The sequence below is a fragment of the Coturnix japonica genome, chromosome 3 (genome assembly GCF_054131305.1).
Source record: "Coturnix japonica strain WE chromosome 3, WE-NBRP24, whole genome shotgun sequence".
NCBI classification, from domain to species: Eukaryota; Metazoa; Chordata; class Aves; order Galliformes; family Phasianidae; genus Coturnix; species Coturnix japonica.
Genome location: NC_140665.1, coordinates 31123634 through 31142541, shown reverse-complemented (window position 1 = coordinate 31142541; position 18908 = coordinate 31123634). Strand labels below are relative to the sequence as shown.

Here is an 18908-nt window from a genome sequence, read left to right as displayed (position 1 = left end):
CAGATCAGTATCTGCAGCAAAACTGCAGTGTAAATCTCAGGGACTGGTGATCATTGACCCAGAGTACTGATTGGACAGTAAGTGGGGGAAATTGACTTGTGAGAAAGGTTATTGAACTGGTCACAGATCTTTGTGAGATATATTTAGAAATAATGAAAAAATATAATACTTCCATGAAACTATAAATAAAGAAAGCAGAGAAAGAATTGACTACTATGTAATTAATGAGGTAAAATGATAACTTTTTAGATGGTTATGCAATTTACAAAAAGGTGAAGTGACTCCAACATGAAAATAATCATGCTTTTAAATTAGTTTATAACTGTGTTTCTCTAGTGGAAAGAGTACTTTTTCAGGTAGTTATTTCTACCAAAAACTGATTTCCAGCATATCAGGGGCTTTTTTATTTGGACTGATATATGGAGATTTCTATGATGATATGATATTGGCTTGTTTCCTCATTTCCATTTGCTTTTGCAGCTTCTCAATTCCTTCATGGTTTTACTTTGTAACTGTGATCATTGTAAATCAGAGCACTGTGTTTTTGTGATAAGATTTGTATGTTTTGACACATGTGGAGCTGCTTTTGTAAGACATATGACATACCATGCCTGAACTAGATTTTAAATGCTATAAGTAATATTGTTTGTGACTATTATGTGCGTTGCTGTGCTATACCTGCTGATTTTTCCAGATGTAAATCGGTACAGACACTGAAGTTGCCCAGAAATACAAATGCAGTGAATGATTCTACCACAGAAGTCTGTCTGTCCTTTATCCCATCTATCCCTGTGTAAAATGAGTACAAATAAAGGTCATGATTAATGTTACAAATTCAGGTACTGAGAAGTTAGAAAATGCCAAACCATTTAAGGAACCCTCAACCTGTTTATTGCCAGTATAATTCCCTTGGCTTGAAGTTTGTCTTCCTTCCTCTGGTTCCAGACTAAAGGTGCAGTCTGAGGGCTAGGGGACCCTCCTGTTTTTCATTGGATTGTTTTAATAGGAAGGATCCTTCAAGGTCTAGTCCAGCTCCTCTGCAGTGAACATCCACAGCTATATTGGGTTTCACAGAGCCATGTCCAGCCTGACCTTGAATGTCTGCAGGGACAGAGCATCCACCATTTGCCCAGAAAGTTGGCAGCAGAAAGCTGTCCTCTCCCTCTGGCCCTGCGAAAGGGGGCACCTGAAAGCAAAGTGTATTAGCTTCTCTGACAGCAGTACACTAGTTCCTCCTGAAAATCATCAACACAAATTCTCCTATGTGAGATAGCTACCATTAGAACTGACAGGTGATTACCCTTAATTAAGCACTTGAGGGCCACTCTAGTGACTGTCTTGTCTGTCTGTCATTTTGTTTCTGCAGCCCTTGGTTCTATTGGGCAAGGTTCGCAGTATCTCAAGCCCACGTTTAGTTCTTATTGCTGCTCCATGAAACCACAGAAGCAAAAGTGTTGGTGTCTTGTCTGTCAGTCCCTCAACCTGTTTGGTGCAAGTGACCAGCACAGACCATAAAACTTTGTCCAGGTGAAAGAAAAACGTTGCTTTGGTTTCATTTCTTAATTGATTACATACCAAACAGACTGTACCCAGCCCTGCTTTATGATTCTGGGAAGAACTGTATTTCTGTGGGGAGCTTGATGTGCTTCTGTTTGAAAGCGTCATACAGTCAGGCATGGAATATTTAATGCACTGAGAGTGTTTCCATTTTTGCTTGAAATGGAATTGAATTCAAGCCAACAGTTGCTGAGGATGCTTATTTTTCTCTTTGTTGAGTAGATCAATCATTAACACAGAATGATAGGCGTTTTGTTTGTTTTTCCCTGATGTATAGAGAGCTTTCCAGGAATAAGTGAAAAACTGGATTGGTCTTTCAAGAAAACGTATATATTGAAAACAGACGTCTTTATGTGATTGCATTTCTTTGGGAGAGCTGAAGTTTAAACACTTTGCCCATGTGTCATATTTCTAATGTACTTACCATCATATACTCTACGGTTGCTGGGTCAGGCTCAACTACTGGAAGAATGTGTTTTTCCTGCCAAGTAATTTTTCAGCAGAAACTACTGAGTATCATCAGTCAAGGTTTCATTCTATAGGGAAACTTTTCTGAGGAAGACGATTTTTTATTTATGTTTTTTAAGAAGGGAAAATAGTGAGCTTGCTGAGGTGTTCTGTGAAATGTTCTATACAGTTTGTCACAGAAGAGACTGAACATCAGTTTCTTGTCGTACTCCTGTCTCCCTCCCTCACCAAAGAACTAAAGATGTTCCTGAGATTTGCAACTGAATGACAAAAAATGAAAATGATTTCAGCAAGAGAGCACTTTATGGTTGAAGTGTATATACATATATATACACATGTATATATATAAAAGTTCTAGATATCAAAATAAGACACAATATTTTTTTCCTCAGTAGAGACGTTTAAGGACATCTAAGTAATATGAAAGAATTGTGCCTGTATAGACTGAGTGAAAAAGCTGCATGGAATAATTTATAGACAGTGGCAAGTTTTTTTAATTAAATTGTGTGTTTTTCCCTCAAGATTTGTACTTGAGTAACAGAATACAGTCTCTGCCTTAGGTAGAAGGAAGCTGAAAATGTTTACATGTTTGGAATTGATAACATTGTCATGTTAAGTTTCCCTCTGGAAGTCTTTGCTTTATTTGGAGTATTTGTTGTTTACATTCTCCAGAAATTATCATGTAGTTTTTAAGTTCTAACTAAAACTTTTGTGACATACATAAATGCTTATTTTGAAACGTTATAGTTTATTTTATGATTAAGATTGAATGAGGCTTCTGCTGCCTTCAGACTAATAACTTCTTTTTTTTTGTATTGCTTGTGCAACTTATGGTAAGTGAAAAGCAAATGTGTGGCATATGTTAGGTAAACTGAAGTCTTCCAGCAAGAGAAAAAGTACAGGGTGTTTCCAGTAGATTATTCTTCTTGAACAGGGCGTTCCAGTTGGAAGACAGAGTAGGTTTAAATGGCTCATGAAGAGGCATGTATGTTTTTGAGTATGATAGATAAACAATGAAATTCTGCATATAAACATTATTAAGCTGAAGGGTTCTGCTTGGCTATCCTATGTTTGTGGCTTTGCTATGGAAGAACTACATCTGTTAAAGAATATACCTATTCTGCATTACAAACCACAAACATTTGGCATCGTTTATTTTGTGTAGCAATTTATTTTAATACCTGACACAGTGGGGAAAAGAATCATAGTACAACGATAAATGTTATGTGGCTTCAAGTCAGTCAGACCCTTCTTACTTGCTACAGGCAAAGCTTTACTTTAAAAAAGTTTATTTGCTCGTGCTTTTAGAGGGAGTAACAGCAGATATGTCAAATGCATCAAATTTAAAACATTTCAGGGAAAAACAACCAGGCATGGTCGGTCTCAGAAAGAGGACAGCATTATTCTCAGGTTAGTTTCAGACATTTTAAAGTTAGCTTTAAGAAATTTTAAAGCAGCTGTCAGGTAGTGTCATTCTGACCTGACAGAGAAGTGTGATGGGTCGGCCTCCAGTCAGCTTAAATGCATGTTCTGCGTGAGGTTTATGAGATCAGTCCTGTTGACCAATAGTTTCATTGAAAGAATGGCTGAAAGGATGACATTGTAAATTCGTTACAGCTACCATATTGTAATGATTCTATTTGAAGGAGGAAAAAAACATGGTAAGATTCTTGCCTTTTTAGGAATTTATCTTCTGAAGAATTCTCACAGAATGTACTCATTCTTCTGCAAATTTTGAATATTGTAAAAGCTCCAGTAAGTGGTTCTGTTTGAAGACCTTGTCATCTCTACACAATTAAGAATGTCTTTTGAGTTCTCATGAATCATAACTCAGTTTATAACTGTTCCCTGTAATACATTTGCCTTAAGTTTGTAATGTCGTAATTCCTTTGAGAAAATTAGATAAATAGGGGGAGGAGTTCTTTCCTGATGTTGAAATACATCCTTGCTTAACAGCTTTCCCTTTGTGTTCGGTTGCACTAGTTCTTCACTGTTCAGTGATTTTCATCATCTAACAGAAATATATCATTCAAAAATCTGTGAGCATTTTGAAAGAATTGCTTGTTGTTTCCTTTAAGTCATTTTAGCTTGTAAGCAAAAAAAATCTTTTCTTAAATGTCAAAGTGCTGTTCTGAGTTATGGTTGTATGCAGTAGTAAGTGAATATATATTGCTCTTACGACTTTTTATCTAGTGATAAAACTGGCAATCAATAAAGTAATAATTATTTGGTCCTTGTCTCCATCTCTAGGTTTTGTCTAAGCTCAACTGTTTGAATTTTTTCTACGTTATTTTCATATTTATCAACAAGAAATTAGTCTCTCCCATTAAACAAAACTACATTGCATTGTTAAATGAAATCTGTTTTTATTGCCTCATAGTTTCTGGTATTACTTCACTAAATGACTAAGTTATTTTGACCATTGGATTTCAGAAGTTTGGTTATGTCTCAGTTTGTCCCAGTGGTCTTGGTTTCAAGAGCTCTTGGCTTGGCACCGAGCTGTTGTATCAAGGTTGCTGTCTGGACTCTGAACCTGCTTTGTTGCTTTTGTAGAGTGTGTTTACCAAGAAGAATACAACTCAGTGAAATTAGGTATCCATAAGCTACTAAAGTACTTCTTCCAAGTTTTTTAGTGTGTTATTTAATTCACAGGGCAGAAAATATGAAAAGCAGCAGTAATTCCATATATTTACTTATTTGGATTTGTTACCTGCTTTTCAATGTGTATAGGGTTACTGAATTTTAGATAATTTGAAATGTTTTCTTGAGGGTATTGCAATAAGGTTTGAATTAATTTATTTATGAATCTTTGAAAGTTCATAAGGACTTGCTTTAAAAAAAAAAAAAGCCCACTTTTTTTTACACACTACATAGTAAAAACTGCTTCTCTGTGTGACAAAGTGCTGTGGCAACGAACTAAAGAAGCTTTTTTTTAATGGCCTCAGCTGCTCCTCATATGTCTTGTCATCTGGACACTTCACCATCTTTGTAGCCTTCCTCTGGATGTTCTCTAGTAGTTTTATGTCTATCTTAACATCGTGGTTCCCAAATCTGCACGTAGCACTTGAGGTAAGGCCGCACCAGCAGCCTTCCATCACTTGGCAGCAGTGCTGGCCTGCTCCACTCCATGGTACAGTGGGCTACTTTGGCTACCAGGGCACACTGCTGACTCAGATTCAACTAGCTGTCAACTTGAACTTCCCTTTCCACATTGCTACTCTTCAGCTTCTTGTCTCCCAGTCTGTACACAGATCCAGGCTAGCCTTGTCCCAGATGTAGAATCCAGCACTTGATCTCATTAAACTTAATTTGGTTGATGATTGCTCAGCCCTCTTATTTGTCAAGATCTTTCAAGTGATTAGGCTGAGATTTAGTAAACAGATTAAAAACTCCTCTCTTGATCATTTTGAAGTCACATGGCCACATCCGACACAGGCTACCAGTGATGCTTCTTTCTTAATCTCTTAAGAAAATCTCATGAAAATATTATGAGCTAGAGCTGTGTTGTACTGCTTTCACGTGGCTATGGTGTAATCTTTTCTAGTGACATAAAATCCCATCAAAAGCATCTGTGTTTTTGTTGTCTCCAGGATGGATTAGCATATCTTTATGTACCATGTCTTTTGACTTAAGAACTCTATCTGTGGCAGCTGAATCCTTGGTAAAAGTGTATGTTATATGGTATGGGGATTGATCTATTGAGCTTAGGGTTGTTAGATGATACACATGAAAGAATTCAGACATCATTTAGAGTTAAGAATTTTATATGATTTCTGCCTTAGTTCTGTTTAGAAACTTTTAGGGCAGGAGTTTGATGCTTTCATCAAACTCTTATGTCTTTTTTTAATAGGTTGCAAAGATTCTGTGCTCACACAGATAATTGATGAGAAAGAATTCTCACTTGACAGTGGTGTCTTGTTCATGTTTTAGTATGTAGTCTTGTGATGAAACAGCTGTTCAATAAACTTGGGTTTCTTATTTTCTTGCAGTTACGCAACTAATATTTTTCTGCAAGCATATTTCAGAAGCATAAAATTCAGCAGTTTTTGAATAACTGATTTCCTTTGCTTCACCAAGAAGTACAATTATCAAAGCTTATTTTTTTTCTTTTAGCATATGAGTGCATTAAACATGGATTTTAAATTATTAGCATTCATTAATTATTAAAGAATATATTGTATTCCTATGCTCTATATTCTATATTTTTAGGTTTTGTAGGCATTCTGAGCAGATTGATGTTAGGTGTTTCTGCTTAGAAAGAAGAAACAGCTACATTTTCCAAGCCAATTGCTTTTGAAAACTTTCTCTTTGAATTTTTTCTGGAACAATGGAAATGGGGGAGAGGTAGAAGCTCAAACAAGAACAAAACATTCTGATTAAGTTAGAATGTACTTTACCTTCCATCTCCTATTCTCCTTTGAGAAGTTATTTTACAGGTTGCATGATTTGCTGGCTTTGTTCAAACTTGGGATGATTATTGTTTTAAAGATTTTTAAACTGTAATTTACTATTTTTTCTGATTTTATAAAATAATTAGCTGAGAAAATTTTCAGTTTAATTTTTGTTGCAGTGGTGCATAGGAAAACATGTTTATACAAAACTGTTGAATGTTTTTTATATAGTTCGTAGTCAAGAGAATGTTGTAATTCAATCATTTCTTTAAAGGCTTTATTGAATCTGATTCCTTTTGAATGGCTCAGAACTGTGATTTTTTTATTAGACTATCTCATTCTTTACAAATACGCTTCAGTTTTCATGGGTAGGTATCTGTGTAATCTCTAGGAACAGGTAGATCTCTGGAGATAACTCTATGAGAGACGTTGTGAATAAGTTTAAATATTTAAAATAATCCTATTTAAAACTAGGAGATTAAGCATAGATTTAAAACTTTAAATTGCTGATGCCTGTTGTTATTTTTCTTACTAAAACAATGAAACCATCTAATAAATCATGTTGCTAATGATAGCAGTTAGAAAATTCTTAGCATTTTATTTCACATAGCTGATTATTTTAATTTTTCATGACTACTATTTGCATTCCTTCTATTGGTTGAATTCAGAAAGCGATTTGCTTTGGAGATATCCAGTCCCATTTTTCCTTTTGTTTGATAATCTTTGTGTCCACTTTCCAAGATGAGAAAATTCTGAGAATTTGTCCTCCTATAAATTTTTGAGTTATATGCAAGATCTGTGTGCATGAGTCATACAGATGTGATTAAATATTCCCTTATTTGTATTTTTTTTCATTAAATTTACTGTTTTTTGTGATGACTGGCTTTTGAAAAAGAGCTTTACGCCTATCTTAAAATTTCTACCCAACTTTCTGGCTTTAGCTGGTTTCAGCATTTTATTTTTTCGTGCTATTGAATTTTAGTTTAATTAAATTCATAGCACATTTACAGAGCAAAAGTTCATGCTGAAGTTACTGCGCTTTTGCTATACAAGATGTTATTCTCTTTCACAGAGTTTCAGAAGAAAACATTTCTTTCTCATAAATCCAAAGCTCCACCAAAACAGAAAAGCCTAAATTCTATTGCACTCTAAGTCTCAATAATTTATTCTGTATTAGAACTGTGTTTCCAAAGCATGCCTCAGTATGTTTTCCTTTCTCTTTTAATAAGAAATTTCATGTTTAAAGCACACCAATGCAACGTTTAACATGAAAATAGAGCCAAATAACTGAAATGCATTAGGCAAGGTCACTAACATGTAGCACAATTTTAATGTGCAATGATGAGGTTGAAATTGTAAATTTGATTCTTATTCTTCTTATGTGTACTTTAAATCTCTTCAGAGCTTTATCTTTTTTGTGTTGATTAAATTTAAGTAAATACTAAATGTGAATGTGCTTTTTATTTACAGGCACTTGCAGACCAATTTGAGGATGCAAAGACTTCGGTATCTGAACGCATGAAGATTTTCTACTGTTGTCAGGTGTCTCCGCATTGGGCCATACAGGTGTGAAGTAACTTCATTTGAAGCTTTACTTTAAAGTCTGTGGTTCTTATGTTCTTTGATACTGCCTGACTCAAAATCAAATAGAATACTATGACTTTGCATTGAGACATTGTAGAAATAAGACATAACCTAACAACGCTTCGTCTGGAAACAAATAAAGTTCTGCTTTATTTTGCTTTCATACATCTTATTCTGTCAGGCATGATAGTAATTGCTTTTAGTGTGCTTCATCTTTTTCATTTTTACTTCCTTAAAATATGGAGAAATTTTCAAGCTTCCAGCATTTTTCAAGTAAAAATAGTTTTCCACTGTGTTACTATTTATTAGTCTTAGATCACTGTTACTTGCATCTTTGTTTGCCTTGTAATGATCCTTATCTTTGAGTTGTTTTCAGGAAGCAGACTGGTCAAAGCAGCCAAATAAGAGTCAAAAGTGCTGACAAAGTCTTTATTTTACTGATATGCCCTTTTATATTAGTGTTGAAAGGACTTTTTTTTTCCCCAAACTAAAGTGTTTATCTTGAAAGTAAACTCCTTTCTAGAATAGAATTTTCCACACCAGTCTTATTTGGTGATGCATATATTTTCTTAAGGCAACTTTCAAAGTTGCAAAAACACACCTAGTTTATTTTTCAGTTGAAGGAATTGCTCAAGTATTTTCATAACTACACTGAAATTATAGCTGGATTTGAAATAACAAAGAGGCTGGGTTATCAGTGAGGAAAACTCAACTAAGGAATTGATCCTCAACTCAAATCCATTATTGATTTGACTGAAAATGAATACCCATTAGCAGTAGCTCCTTGGGGAACTGATCTTGTAGCAAAGTTGTTTCAGAACTTTCCTCTGTCTGTATTTACAGAGATACAGATTACTATGGCAAGCATTGCTAGATGCGGATTTAATGCTTTCCTTTAGCCTTGTTCCCGCTCTCAGTGTTCACAGCAATCTGCTGCGGCTGCTCTGCAGCCACACAGGCTATGTGCCTCACTTAAGGAGTGGAAATTCTCTCTCAATTCATCCTTCACATGTGTGTTTCAATTTTTATATTATTGTAAACCAGTTCAAAGTAGTTGAGTTACTGGCATGAGCTGGAGGCAAATCAAAGCAATTATTTTTCTATTGATTCTTTTTATTTTTATTTTTTGAGGTACATAAATTTTCTCAGGCTCCAGCAAGAGGTTTCAAGAGGGTAATTTCATATTCTCTCTGCTACTTGTTCGTGTCAGAAATTCTTCTAACATCTTATAAAACTGTAACGGGTACTATGCACCTATTTTCAGTTTTGACATTTCTTATTTTTCCAGCGTCAGCTTGCAAGCTTACTCTTTGAGCTTGGGTGCACCAGCTCTGCCTTACAGATATATGAGGAGCTGGAAATGTGGGAAGATGCAGTAATTTGCTATGAAAGAGCAGGACAACATGGGAAGGTAAGAAAAACAGTTTTTCGCAACTGGCATCCTTAGTCTTAACAGTGAGATCTGAAATATGAAAGACTGACTTTACCTGTAAATTCACTGATGACCTGCATTTCTATAGGGGTATTGTGAGGAAAGTCCATTTAGGACACAGGATATGCAGATCTGTTGTTATCTCTGAGTGATAAAATGGAAGATCTGACTACATTAAATAGAAATGGATGAATAAGAAATAACTTAAGAAGGAAGAAGTCTATCACGTTAAAAGAATTGCCAAGAAAGTTTCTTGTCTAGATTCAGAGAGAAGAGTATGAGAGTGATTTTTGAAAATATTAAAGAAAAATTAAATTAAGAACTACAGATACACAGCAATATGCCACGTGGGTATGGAAAAAAAAAAACAACTGTAGGATAACTGTGATTGCAGTGGATTTTGGGGGCTTTATCTAGATGGAATCTCAGACGTGACATAAATTAAACAGCTTTATCTTATGTTTTTTAAGTATACATGAATATTTCCTTGAACTTCTCTATTGTTTCTTTAAAACTGCTTCACATACGTGGAGTCAGCTCCTGGCAAAGAAAGCTTTAAAGCCATCATCTGACTCAATGTATAGATGACAGAATTGTTTAAAAATGCGAACTCTAGCAGCCTTCCTATTTTTGAATGCTTTACTATTACAGTTGGATCTATGGTAGGAAGATTCTAGCGATTCCTGGAAACAATGCCTATTTTTATGGAAATTTAGCTATATTCTTTTTCTGGTGCAATCTCTGGGGCAGAGCAACAGTAATTAAAAGGAAGTGTTGTGTATGTTGTGAATATCAAGTGTTGTTCTAAGAATCTATATAGCTTTCAGAAATATTCACCTTGAGAACCAAAATGTGTTATCTTGTTTCTTTTCCTTTCTGTTCTCTTTCTCTGTTTAACGCATTGTATTATTAAATATATAAATGTATGTGTGCCTTTATAAAGATGCGTGCTTACACTAATTAAGCTTACTAGATAGAGAGCTACAATTTATCAAAAAAAAAACCAAAAAAACCACAGAATTTTTCAAATTTACTTCTTTGTGGGTTTTTTTTTTTCAATTGTCATTCACCAATGCCAAATGTCATTCATTATAAACTAACAGATATGTTTTGCTGTCAGTTCTGTGTCACATTATGCATGCCTTGGGGGCAGCATGCTAATATCACAGTTTTTTCAGTACAGTGAAAAAGTAGAGGTCAATACTTTCCATTTCCTGGAAATGCATTCTGTTCCAGTTACATTCACAAACTGCCCTTAGGGAGTTATGAAAATGGCACTCGGAGAATAGGACAGGATATCTGACACAGGAAACTGCTTAGAAATGCTTTCAGAAAGAGGGTTTGTGCAGTGCTTTGAAAAAATGTTATGCAAGTTCTAAGAGTAGTGATAGGAAGAAAGCTTCAGATTAAAAAAACCTGGAAATTTAGAAACATTACATGTACATCAAGGAGAATAACTGTTTGTGCTGCTTATTAGAAAGTTTTTTTTTGTGTAAACTGTTTGTGTTTATCAAAAGTGTTATGTTTTTAAACATCTTAATTTTTCTTTTAGAAATGTATGCGAATCCACTGAGGCAAGGTATTCGGTAGATGTACATGTTGTTGAGGGACTTACACGTGAATAAGGGGATACACGTGCCTAAAAGAATAAACTGTTAAATAGTCATGTAGGCATGCAAATAGACAAATGTTTTTCACTCACAACTGCTTTCATATAGAAAGTTTTAAATACTGGAAGACCCAACAAAACAGCCAGAAATCAGCAATGTCAATAAGTCTGAGTACTTGGGCACTGAATGTAGTGTGTTCTTTCCTTCTACTTCAGAATTTTGCACTGAAAGAAAAAAAAAAATCCAACCAAGTAAAGCATGTAGATAGGGTATACACAGCTCCACAGTATGCACATAGTTCAGTTATAACAGAATAACATAGCAGTACAAACTTTGCAGAGAAAGATCTCACTAACATTTAGCAAACTTCTTTGTGGATCCTTTATTATTCTTAGGTATGGCTCTATATTCACTTGTTCCATAGTTTAAAAAAATACATACCCATAGCAGATGTTGAAGGCAGGTAAGCATTCCTCCTATGTATCTGCAAAACAAAGAAGGAAATGGCTTACTCAAGGTCATCCATAAAGTTACAGGTAAAGACAAAATTAAAACTCAGGAGTCCTTTTCCCATTCATTTCCATGCTTATCTGTTCTTTCTCTTCATGCTTCTTCTCTGGTAGCCTAGCAAAGACTGCAAGCAGCAGAGATGAAGGCATTTCAAGAAATAATTTGAACTTTGAATGAATTGTCAAATAATGGAACTAGTAGATCCTTGTAGTGAATGAAACTTTATAGAGGCTCTTAGGAAACAAATGAAAGAAAGAATGGGAACATATGGGAGGGTATGGCATGTGGAAGTTTAGGGTTGGGTAGCAAAATGTAGGAATAATCTTGAAATTGATTTCCAGGCAGCTCTGTAGTGAGAGATACAAATACTTTGTTTACAAGAAGCCCTCTTTATTGATTGTGGATTTGTATTTAAGCATCTCCTATTTAATTCCTGTATATACTGAAGTAGTCCAGAAAGTAAGATAACAACATAACTTTTTCTCATCTGTAAATCCTCTAACTTTAGAACTGAGTTTTCATTTCCATGCATTGCAGTGTAGACCATTCTGTGAACAGCAGTGCTATTATAATTAAATATTTTCCAGTTGGCAAGGGCTATGCAGCCTTAATTTTTGATTTTTTTTTTAGTAACTTTTAATTGATCTTTTTTTCTTAGGTAAAGTATTCAATTATTAAGCATCTCAGTTAGTACTTTATATCTGTTTAATGAGTAAAAATAAATCTCTCATGGCTACGTTTCTTTCACGTATGTTGCATGTACTCAATGAAGAAGATTCCTTGATCATGTCTTCATTGTTAAGACAAAGCTTGCTCTTTGTAAAAGCAGAGGTCTTATCAGAGATTAGAAGTTCATTTTTTGTAATAGTTTATTATGAAGTTAGAAGAAAGGAATATTTTTTTCTTTGTAAAACAAGAAATCCTTGTCTATTTTTGTAGCAGAGAAATGATAAATGTTGTGAGAATATGGTACTTTTAGTTTGCAGTTATGATCCTTTTTATAAGCTTTCAAAGATTTTAGTAATAAAAAGGTTTGTGATGTGCCAGAGGGGTGATCAGATAGCTAATCAGATGAAGACAAAATCAGACTTCTGCTTATTTAATTCTCTGTTTTATCTGTGCGCTGAAATATTTACATTGGCAATGAATTCTTGTAAGCTTAGGCCAGAACACGATGTCTTTGTGCTCTTAAATGTGAAATGCAATTAGTGCATGGCTGAATTACTAGTCTAGTGTGTGATTAGTACTTATTAGTACTACTGTGATTAGGCACGGCCACAGAATAACAATCTAAATTTGGGAGTGCCCTACTGAAGCAACAGCATGCAGTGCACTTTTCACCTCACAGCTGCTGTTCTCACAGTAGAATTGGAATCTTTTTTCTTTATTTGAAGAAATAAAAACCCTTACCTTTTGGTGTCTAATGTGATTACTGTATAACAAAATATATAATAAATAACAAACTGTTTGGTTTACTCTAGAAAAAGGTGGTCTTAAAGATCTGTTGTTAGTTCCTTAATTCTTGTCATGGCAATTAATGGAGGCAGAGTGGGGAGCAGATTCTCTGCAAGTGCAGTCCTGTAAGGCTAGGTTGTCTAATGCTATTGCTAATGCTAATTCTGAATTTTGAGTAATCAAATTTCCTTTTCTTGGGAAAACTGTTCCAAAATCATTAAAAAAAACCCCACTTGTCATTAAATTTATTTTTCTAGCATTCATCTCTTTTCTTCTTAATGTGATTCCATTTTCTTTAATGGAATGCAAGCAAAAGATCCCTTTAAAAATCCTTCTTCACTTTTGTACACTTCAAATATTTGCAGACTTTTCCTACTGAACTAGTTAATTAAAAATATAGTAAGAATGAAGTGTTATCACTAATATATATTAAAGCTTTCAAAAACAAAACATTTGAAGAAGTCATTTTTCTAAAGATGATTTTTTGGACAGGATCAATTTATTTAGTGATTGGAGGAGAGGGAGTAGAAGACTGTAGCAGACATTTACTTGGGACGTGACATATCCGTTGAGTGGCAAATAAAACAGTTCTCATAAAAGCAAGAAAAGGAGTAATTTCCATGCAGAGGTCAAGACTGCTTTCCTTTTAGATAAATAGAAAATAACAAGTGTTACAAAGGCAAACTCTAATTCAGTGACAGACTCTATTGGAGCTTTTGGTTCAGATAGTTCAAAGAGATCTTTTCAAATAGCAAATCTGTACTGAGCTGGATGTGACATTTTTGCAGTGAGGTAAGAGTTTGGCTTGAACAAGAGATCATCTGTCTAGCGTATTTATCGTTTCAAAAAGCCACAGTAAGAATACTATCTCTTGCTTAAAAGAGAAACAATAATTTTATTGTTAGAGCGAGATAGCAACACTGAGATAAAGAGCTTTTGAAAATTGGTTACAGACCATAATAAATTGTCTGAGAGATCTAGCTTGTGTGTTCAGTAATACTGTACATATTTTGAATATTATTAAACTTGAGCATTCATATAACAGTATGAAAGTTAGATGCATCTTCAGACATAATATGTAGGATGCCCTAAAAGTAACACCTTTTATTTCCATGGAAACTCAACAGATGCAAAGAGCACAACAATGCTATCTCATAGAGCAAATTCTCAGCTACAAAACACTGTTTTTCAACACAGTCACCACCATTAGTTCTGCATTTTCAGCAGTGATGAACAAAAGCCTGCATGCCACACTCAGAAAAATCTGTACCAGCACAAGTGACCCACTGTTACTGTCAACTCTGCTGAAAAGCTCCACCACCTCATTGTGCTCACATCCACTGTTTAGGCTCCATGAACCTTCAGCAAGTATCAATGAATGTCAACAGGTGCCATTTTTCTGCATGGAGGAATTAAATTCCATACCTTTGTTTTGTATGCGATTCAGTGTCAGACACTGTTCTGTCAGACCACCTCTCTGCTGCCATGTGTTACATCAACAACAAAACATAATGAAGTATTGGCTGGAAGTTTCAACTTCTACTGCCTTAACAGCAACATCTGCCCCTGATGGTGTGGACCAACGTAACAAAAAAAGAGGCATCACTTTTGGAGCAGTCCTTGCAGAATGGAAACAGTTGTCTTCAGAAAAGAGTAATTATAGAATAAGAAATTGACAGATTATAAACTACAATGACAATTGCAGATGATTAGCAGAATTGCACGTACTTTAATAATGGTGATACTACATTGTCATAAGGTGAGTATAGATCTGATGCTTTGGACTGGTATTTGGTCTTGAGAGAGAATACATACATAAAATAGAAAATTAGGAGTTTGCATTAAACCAAAGGCCTCTATATCGTGTTGATACAGGAGTCTTGTGTTTGTGGTTTTGTTTGTTATTTATTTTTGAAGGACAGCTTGGAACTTGATTCTCTCTAGACTTCTCCTCTAATTCCATGTTGAATCAAGATACCTTGATTGTTCCCATTTGTTAATTTTTAATTAATGATTACAAGGTACTAAAATAGAATGTGTTATGATAAGTGATTAACTGAAAATAAATTTCTCCAGCAATTAACTGATTTATCTTTTTTCTTTAACAGGCAGAAGAAATATTGAGGCGAGAGCTAGAGAAGAAAGAAACACCAGGATTGTATTGTTTGCTTGGTGATGTTCTTAAAGACCACCAATGCTATGACAAGGCTTGGGAGCTCTCCAGGCACCGCAGTGCCCGTGCACAGCGCTCTAAAGGCCTCCTCCATCTCCGCAACCGGGAATTCAGGGAATGTATAGAGTGCTTTGAACGTTCAGTGCAGATCAACCCTATGCAGGTCAGGGAATGATACAGTTACAGCTATATTGTAGTTGGTGTGTTAAGTTTTGAAGGATGACACTTTTAAAAGTTCTGTGCAGAAATGTTACAGTGACTGTTTTGTAATCCTCATAATTACTACACTCCCACTTTAGAAAAAGTTTAATGAATTGGGAATGCTTCATAAGGTAAATAAGGACTCTACGTCACAAAGGCTTTTTTTCTTTTGAGTGGCTTTCAGAAACCTTTTTGGAAAAAATCATTCTAAACTGTAGCAATTCCCTGGAATGTCTGATGGATAAAACCATTCTGTGAGACTTCCTTTAGACCCATGTACTCTTTGTCAGCCAAAATCGGCGGAGGTCTTTGAGGTAGGTCTCTGCAATATAAGCCAACCACCATATTAGACTTTGGAGAATCAACAAAGGGATTAAAATCTCACAGTTCAAATATATTTGAAACCCATCTTCGTTAGCACTACTGCTCACAGAATGACTTGTTTCTGTGTGTGCCTAATATATGACAGCTGCATTTCTCTTGTGCTTTCACTAAGAGCATCTTGCAAGGATGGGCTGAGACAATTCCAGTGGGTTAGTGGAGGAGAAGGAAAAGGAGTTGAAAGAACTCATGCAGTGAGTTCTCCACATGTGAAAGAAAGACTGTGTAAAACAAAGCTTACAGATCATTAAATTACAGATTTGTTAGTTTTTGTAATAAACAATGTATGGTTCTCTGTATAGGTCAGTTCATTCTTGAATTTTCTGGAAATCATGTTCATGGCACCTTTTTTATGCCCATGCTGTTTTCCACCATGTTCCAGTCTGCATGTAGAGAATAATCATATTCTATGTTAGACTATTTGGCTCATAAATTCTCAGGATAGTTTTCCTGGGTGTGAGACAAAAGAAGAGATTTCTCTCAATTTTGGGAATACAGTCATATTTCAGAAATTAGCTTACCATCAACTATGTCTGGTATTTAAAGCTTTGGACAATACACTGAGCCTTAATCACAACGAGTTTCTTTCTCATTCCTCTTCTAATATTAAAAGTAACATAATGAAGAGTTGGCTAGAATCTCTAATTGGAAAAGATAAAATCAAGTCTCTGTACTTTCTTAAACTGTAGTATGTTCTGTCAGCATGATGCATTCAAAGCAATCTAAATTACAAGGCAGATAAACTTCCAAAATTGAGTAATTAAGAAGGTACTCAGGTAGGTTTTCGCTCAAGTAGAGCTCTTAAAACGTTAATTACTAATTCCAAAGACTGATTTCGCTTTGCAGGTGATAAATGGTTTCTGAATTAACACTAAGATCAACACACAAGTATTACAATAAAGAACTTACTAGATTCTAAACAAAACAAAACAAAAACATGTATTTTTCCTTATCTAAATAGTAGAAATTGCTTTTTTATTTTAAGTATTCAGTTATACTTTTAACCAATTATTTTGGAACCATGTTCCCACTAATATAAGAGAAGTATTGAAACTTAAATAATTTTGTAATCATACAGACTTGATAAAACCTTATCTGGAAGTTCCCAGTGACTGCTTTTGACAGAGTCTAAGCCTAAAATTTCCTTCCTCTGCTGGTCAATGTCTTCTGTCTTGAAAAGTAGAAAATTTCACAGATGATTTTCATGTGTTTTTCCAATCAAAAGTGAGAATTGAACCTTTTGCCAACCAACACTTTTTTTTTTTTTTTTTTTTGAATTCCAAAAAAGAACATTAACCTAGTTCCAGAGTCTTGACAGAACTTTTTTTTGAACTTTGGATGAAGTTTCCCTTAGTCTCCCTTGCTTTGATCATTCTCTCTTACTCCGTTTTTCGTGCCCGGAGAGTTATCAGTCTAGAAAGCAGAGAGGGGAGTTAACCTGGTAGCAGCTATTGAGAGTGCTGTCTCTTGGAAACTGGGTGGATAGGAGACTAAAAAATGAGGTTGGACTAATTTTATTTCCTGCTAATTTTGCCCTCTAAGATTTGAGAAACAATTTGTTTTTTATCCATATGCAGTTTTTTCTCAGAATGATGAGTTTAAGGATCGTGGAAAAAAAGTAACAGGCAAGCTACGCTGAAAAGTAGATATTCCTGATTGTGCAGAGCAGATATAATTGGCAGAACCATCTCTGCATCCACATGACCCAAGGATCAGCTATCCAACATATACTCCCAAATACAAAAAGATTTTTAATGCTAGGCTTTTTCATTTCTTGATGTGTTGAAGATTGCCTGGCTGGGTTCCAGACGTGGCACAGATGAATGTAATACATGTGTATGCTGGGATCTCAGCTAGGTATTGAACCAGATTAACAATAAATTCCATAGCAGGTAACTCAGATTAATTCAGCCAGATCAGGCATTCTTACAGATTTTAAGTTGGGGCTGAAAGACAGTAAAATTGGACAGATTTGGAGAGAGCTGCATAAAATATCTGCCAGTTATCCTGTAAAAGTAAACAGTGACATGCATATCATAGAATTGTAGAATGGCCTGGGTTGAAAAGGACCACAACAGTCATCTGATTTCAACCCCCCTGCTATGTGCAGGGTCGTCAACCACCAGACCAGGCTGCCCAGAGCCACATCCAGCCTGGCCTTGAATGCCTCCAGGGATGGGGCATCCACAACCTCCTTGGGCAGCCTGTTCCAGTGCATTGCCACCCTCTGAGTGAAAATCATCCTTCTGATATCCAACCTAAACCTCCCCTGTCTCAGTTTAAAACCATTCCCGCCTTGTTATATCATATGAGCTAACAGCTTGATCAGAAACATCAGAAATGTTTCTTGTGAAATAAGGTTTCCTCAAAATAAGGTAGTATTTTTTCTAGTATTTACCATTTGACTTAGTAATGCTATAATGTGATCAGGAATTTTTCACATGTTACAGCAAAAAAACCTTGATATAACTGTTCCTTTCTTCTCTAAATGCAGATATGTTGTTAAAGAACACTTCATGTATGGTTAAATAGTCTCAGTGTAGTCAACATTTTTGTTATCAGTATTTATTAAAAGCTGGAACCTAAAGCTTTCCTATATTCTCCGTATAGGATATTATTTATTCCGATGTACTGTAACTGAAAATCAGGTAAAACCAACAAGAATAGTGTGGTTTGGGGCATCAAGGCAATGTGTTTCATTTCATGCAGAAATATGTGTATATGTAATCTTCCATTTTTCTCTCCAGCTAGGTGTATGGTTTTCCTTGGGCTGCGCATACATTGCTTTAGAAGGCTATGAAGGTGCTGCCAAAGCCTTTCAGCGCTGTGTGACATTGGAACCAGATGTATGTACATTTCAACAAGCAATTCAGATGGCTTATCTAAAAGCAACAAGGATGTTTGCGTTATAAACAAGCAGAGCAATAATGAAAAACTTCTTTAAACTTTAGCCCTCTGAATAAACTTGTGCATAAAGGTTATATTTTTGTCATTAGGCATCATAAGAATTCTTGCCTCATACTTAACTTTGTCCTTCTTTTTATAAAAGAAGAGAGAATGGAACACAAGGAGAGGTGAAGAGAGAGAAAATACTGAATAGAAACACTTAGTCCTTTAAGTAATCATATGCTCTTGTGGGAAGGAAA

At 35.2% G+C, this 18908-nt stretch overlaps 1 protein-coding gene across 2 annotated transcripts in view; it reads left to right on the top strand.

The window, feature by feature from the left end:
* The window catches only part of TTC27 (tetratricopeptide repeat domain 27), a 90625-nt gene that overhangs the window by 54358 nt on the left and 17359 nt on the right, over positions 1-18908 (top strand). For both annotated transcript variants that reach the window (XM_085543240.1, XM_015857781.2), the window contains 4 exons: positions 7887-7982; positions 9289-9411; positions 15116-15343; positions 18510-18608. In XM_085543240.1, coding sequence (XP_085399366.1) covers positions 7887-7982; positions 9289-9411; positions 15116-15343; positions 18510-18608 — 546 coding nt within the window. The remainder of the gene's footprint in view (positions 1-7886; positions 7983-9288; positions 9412-15115; positions 15344-18509; positions 18609-18908) is intronic.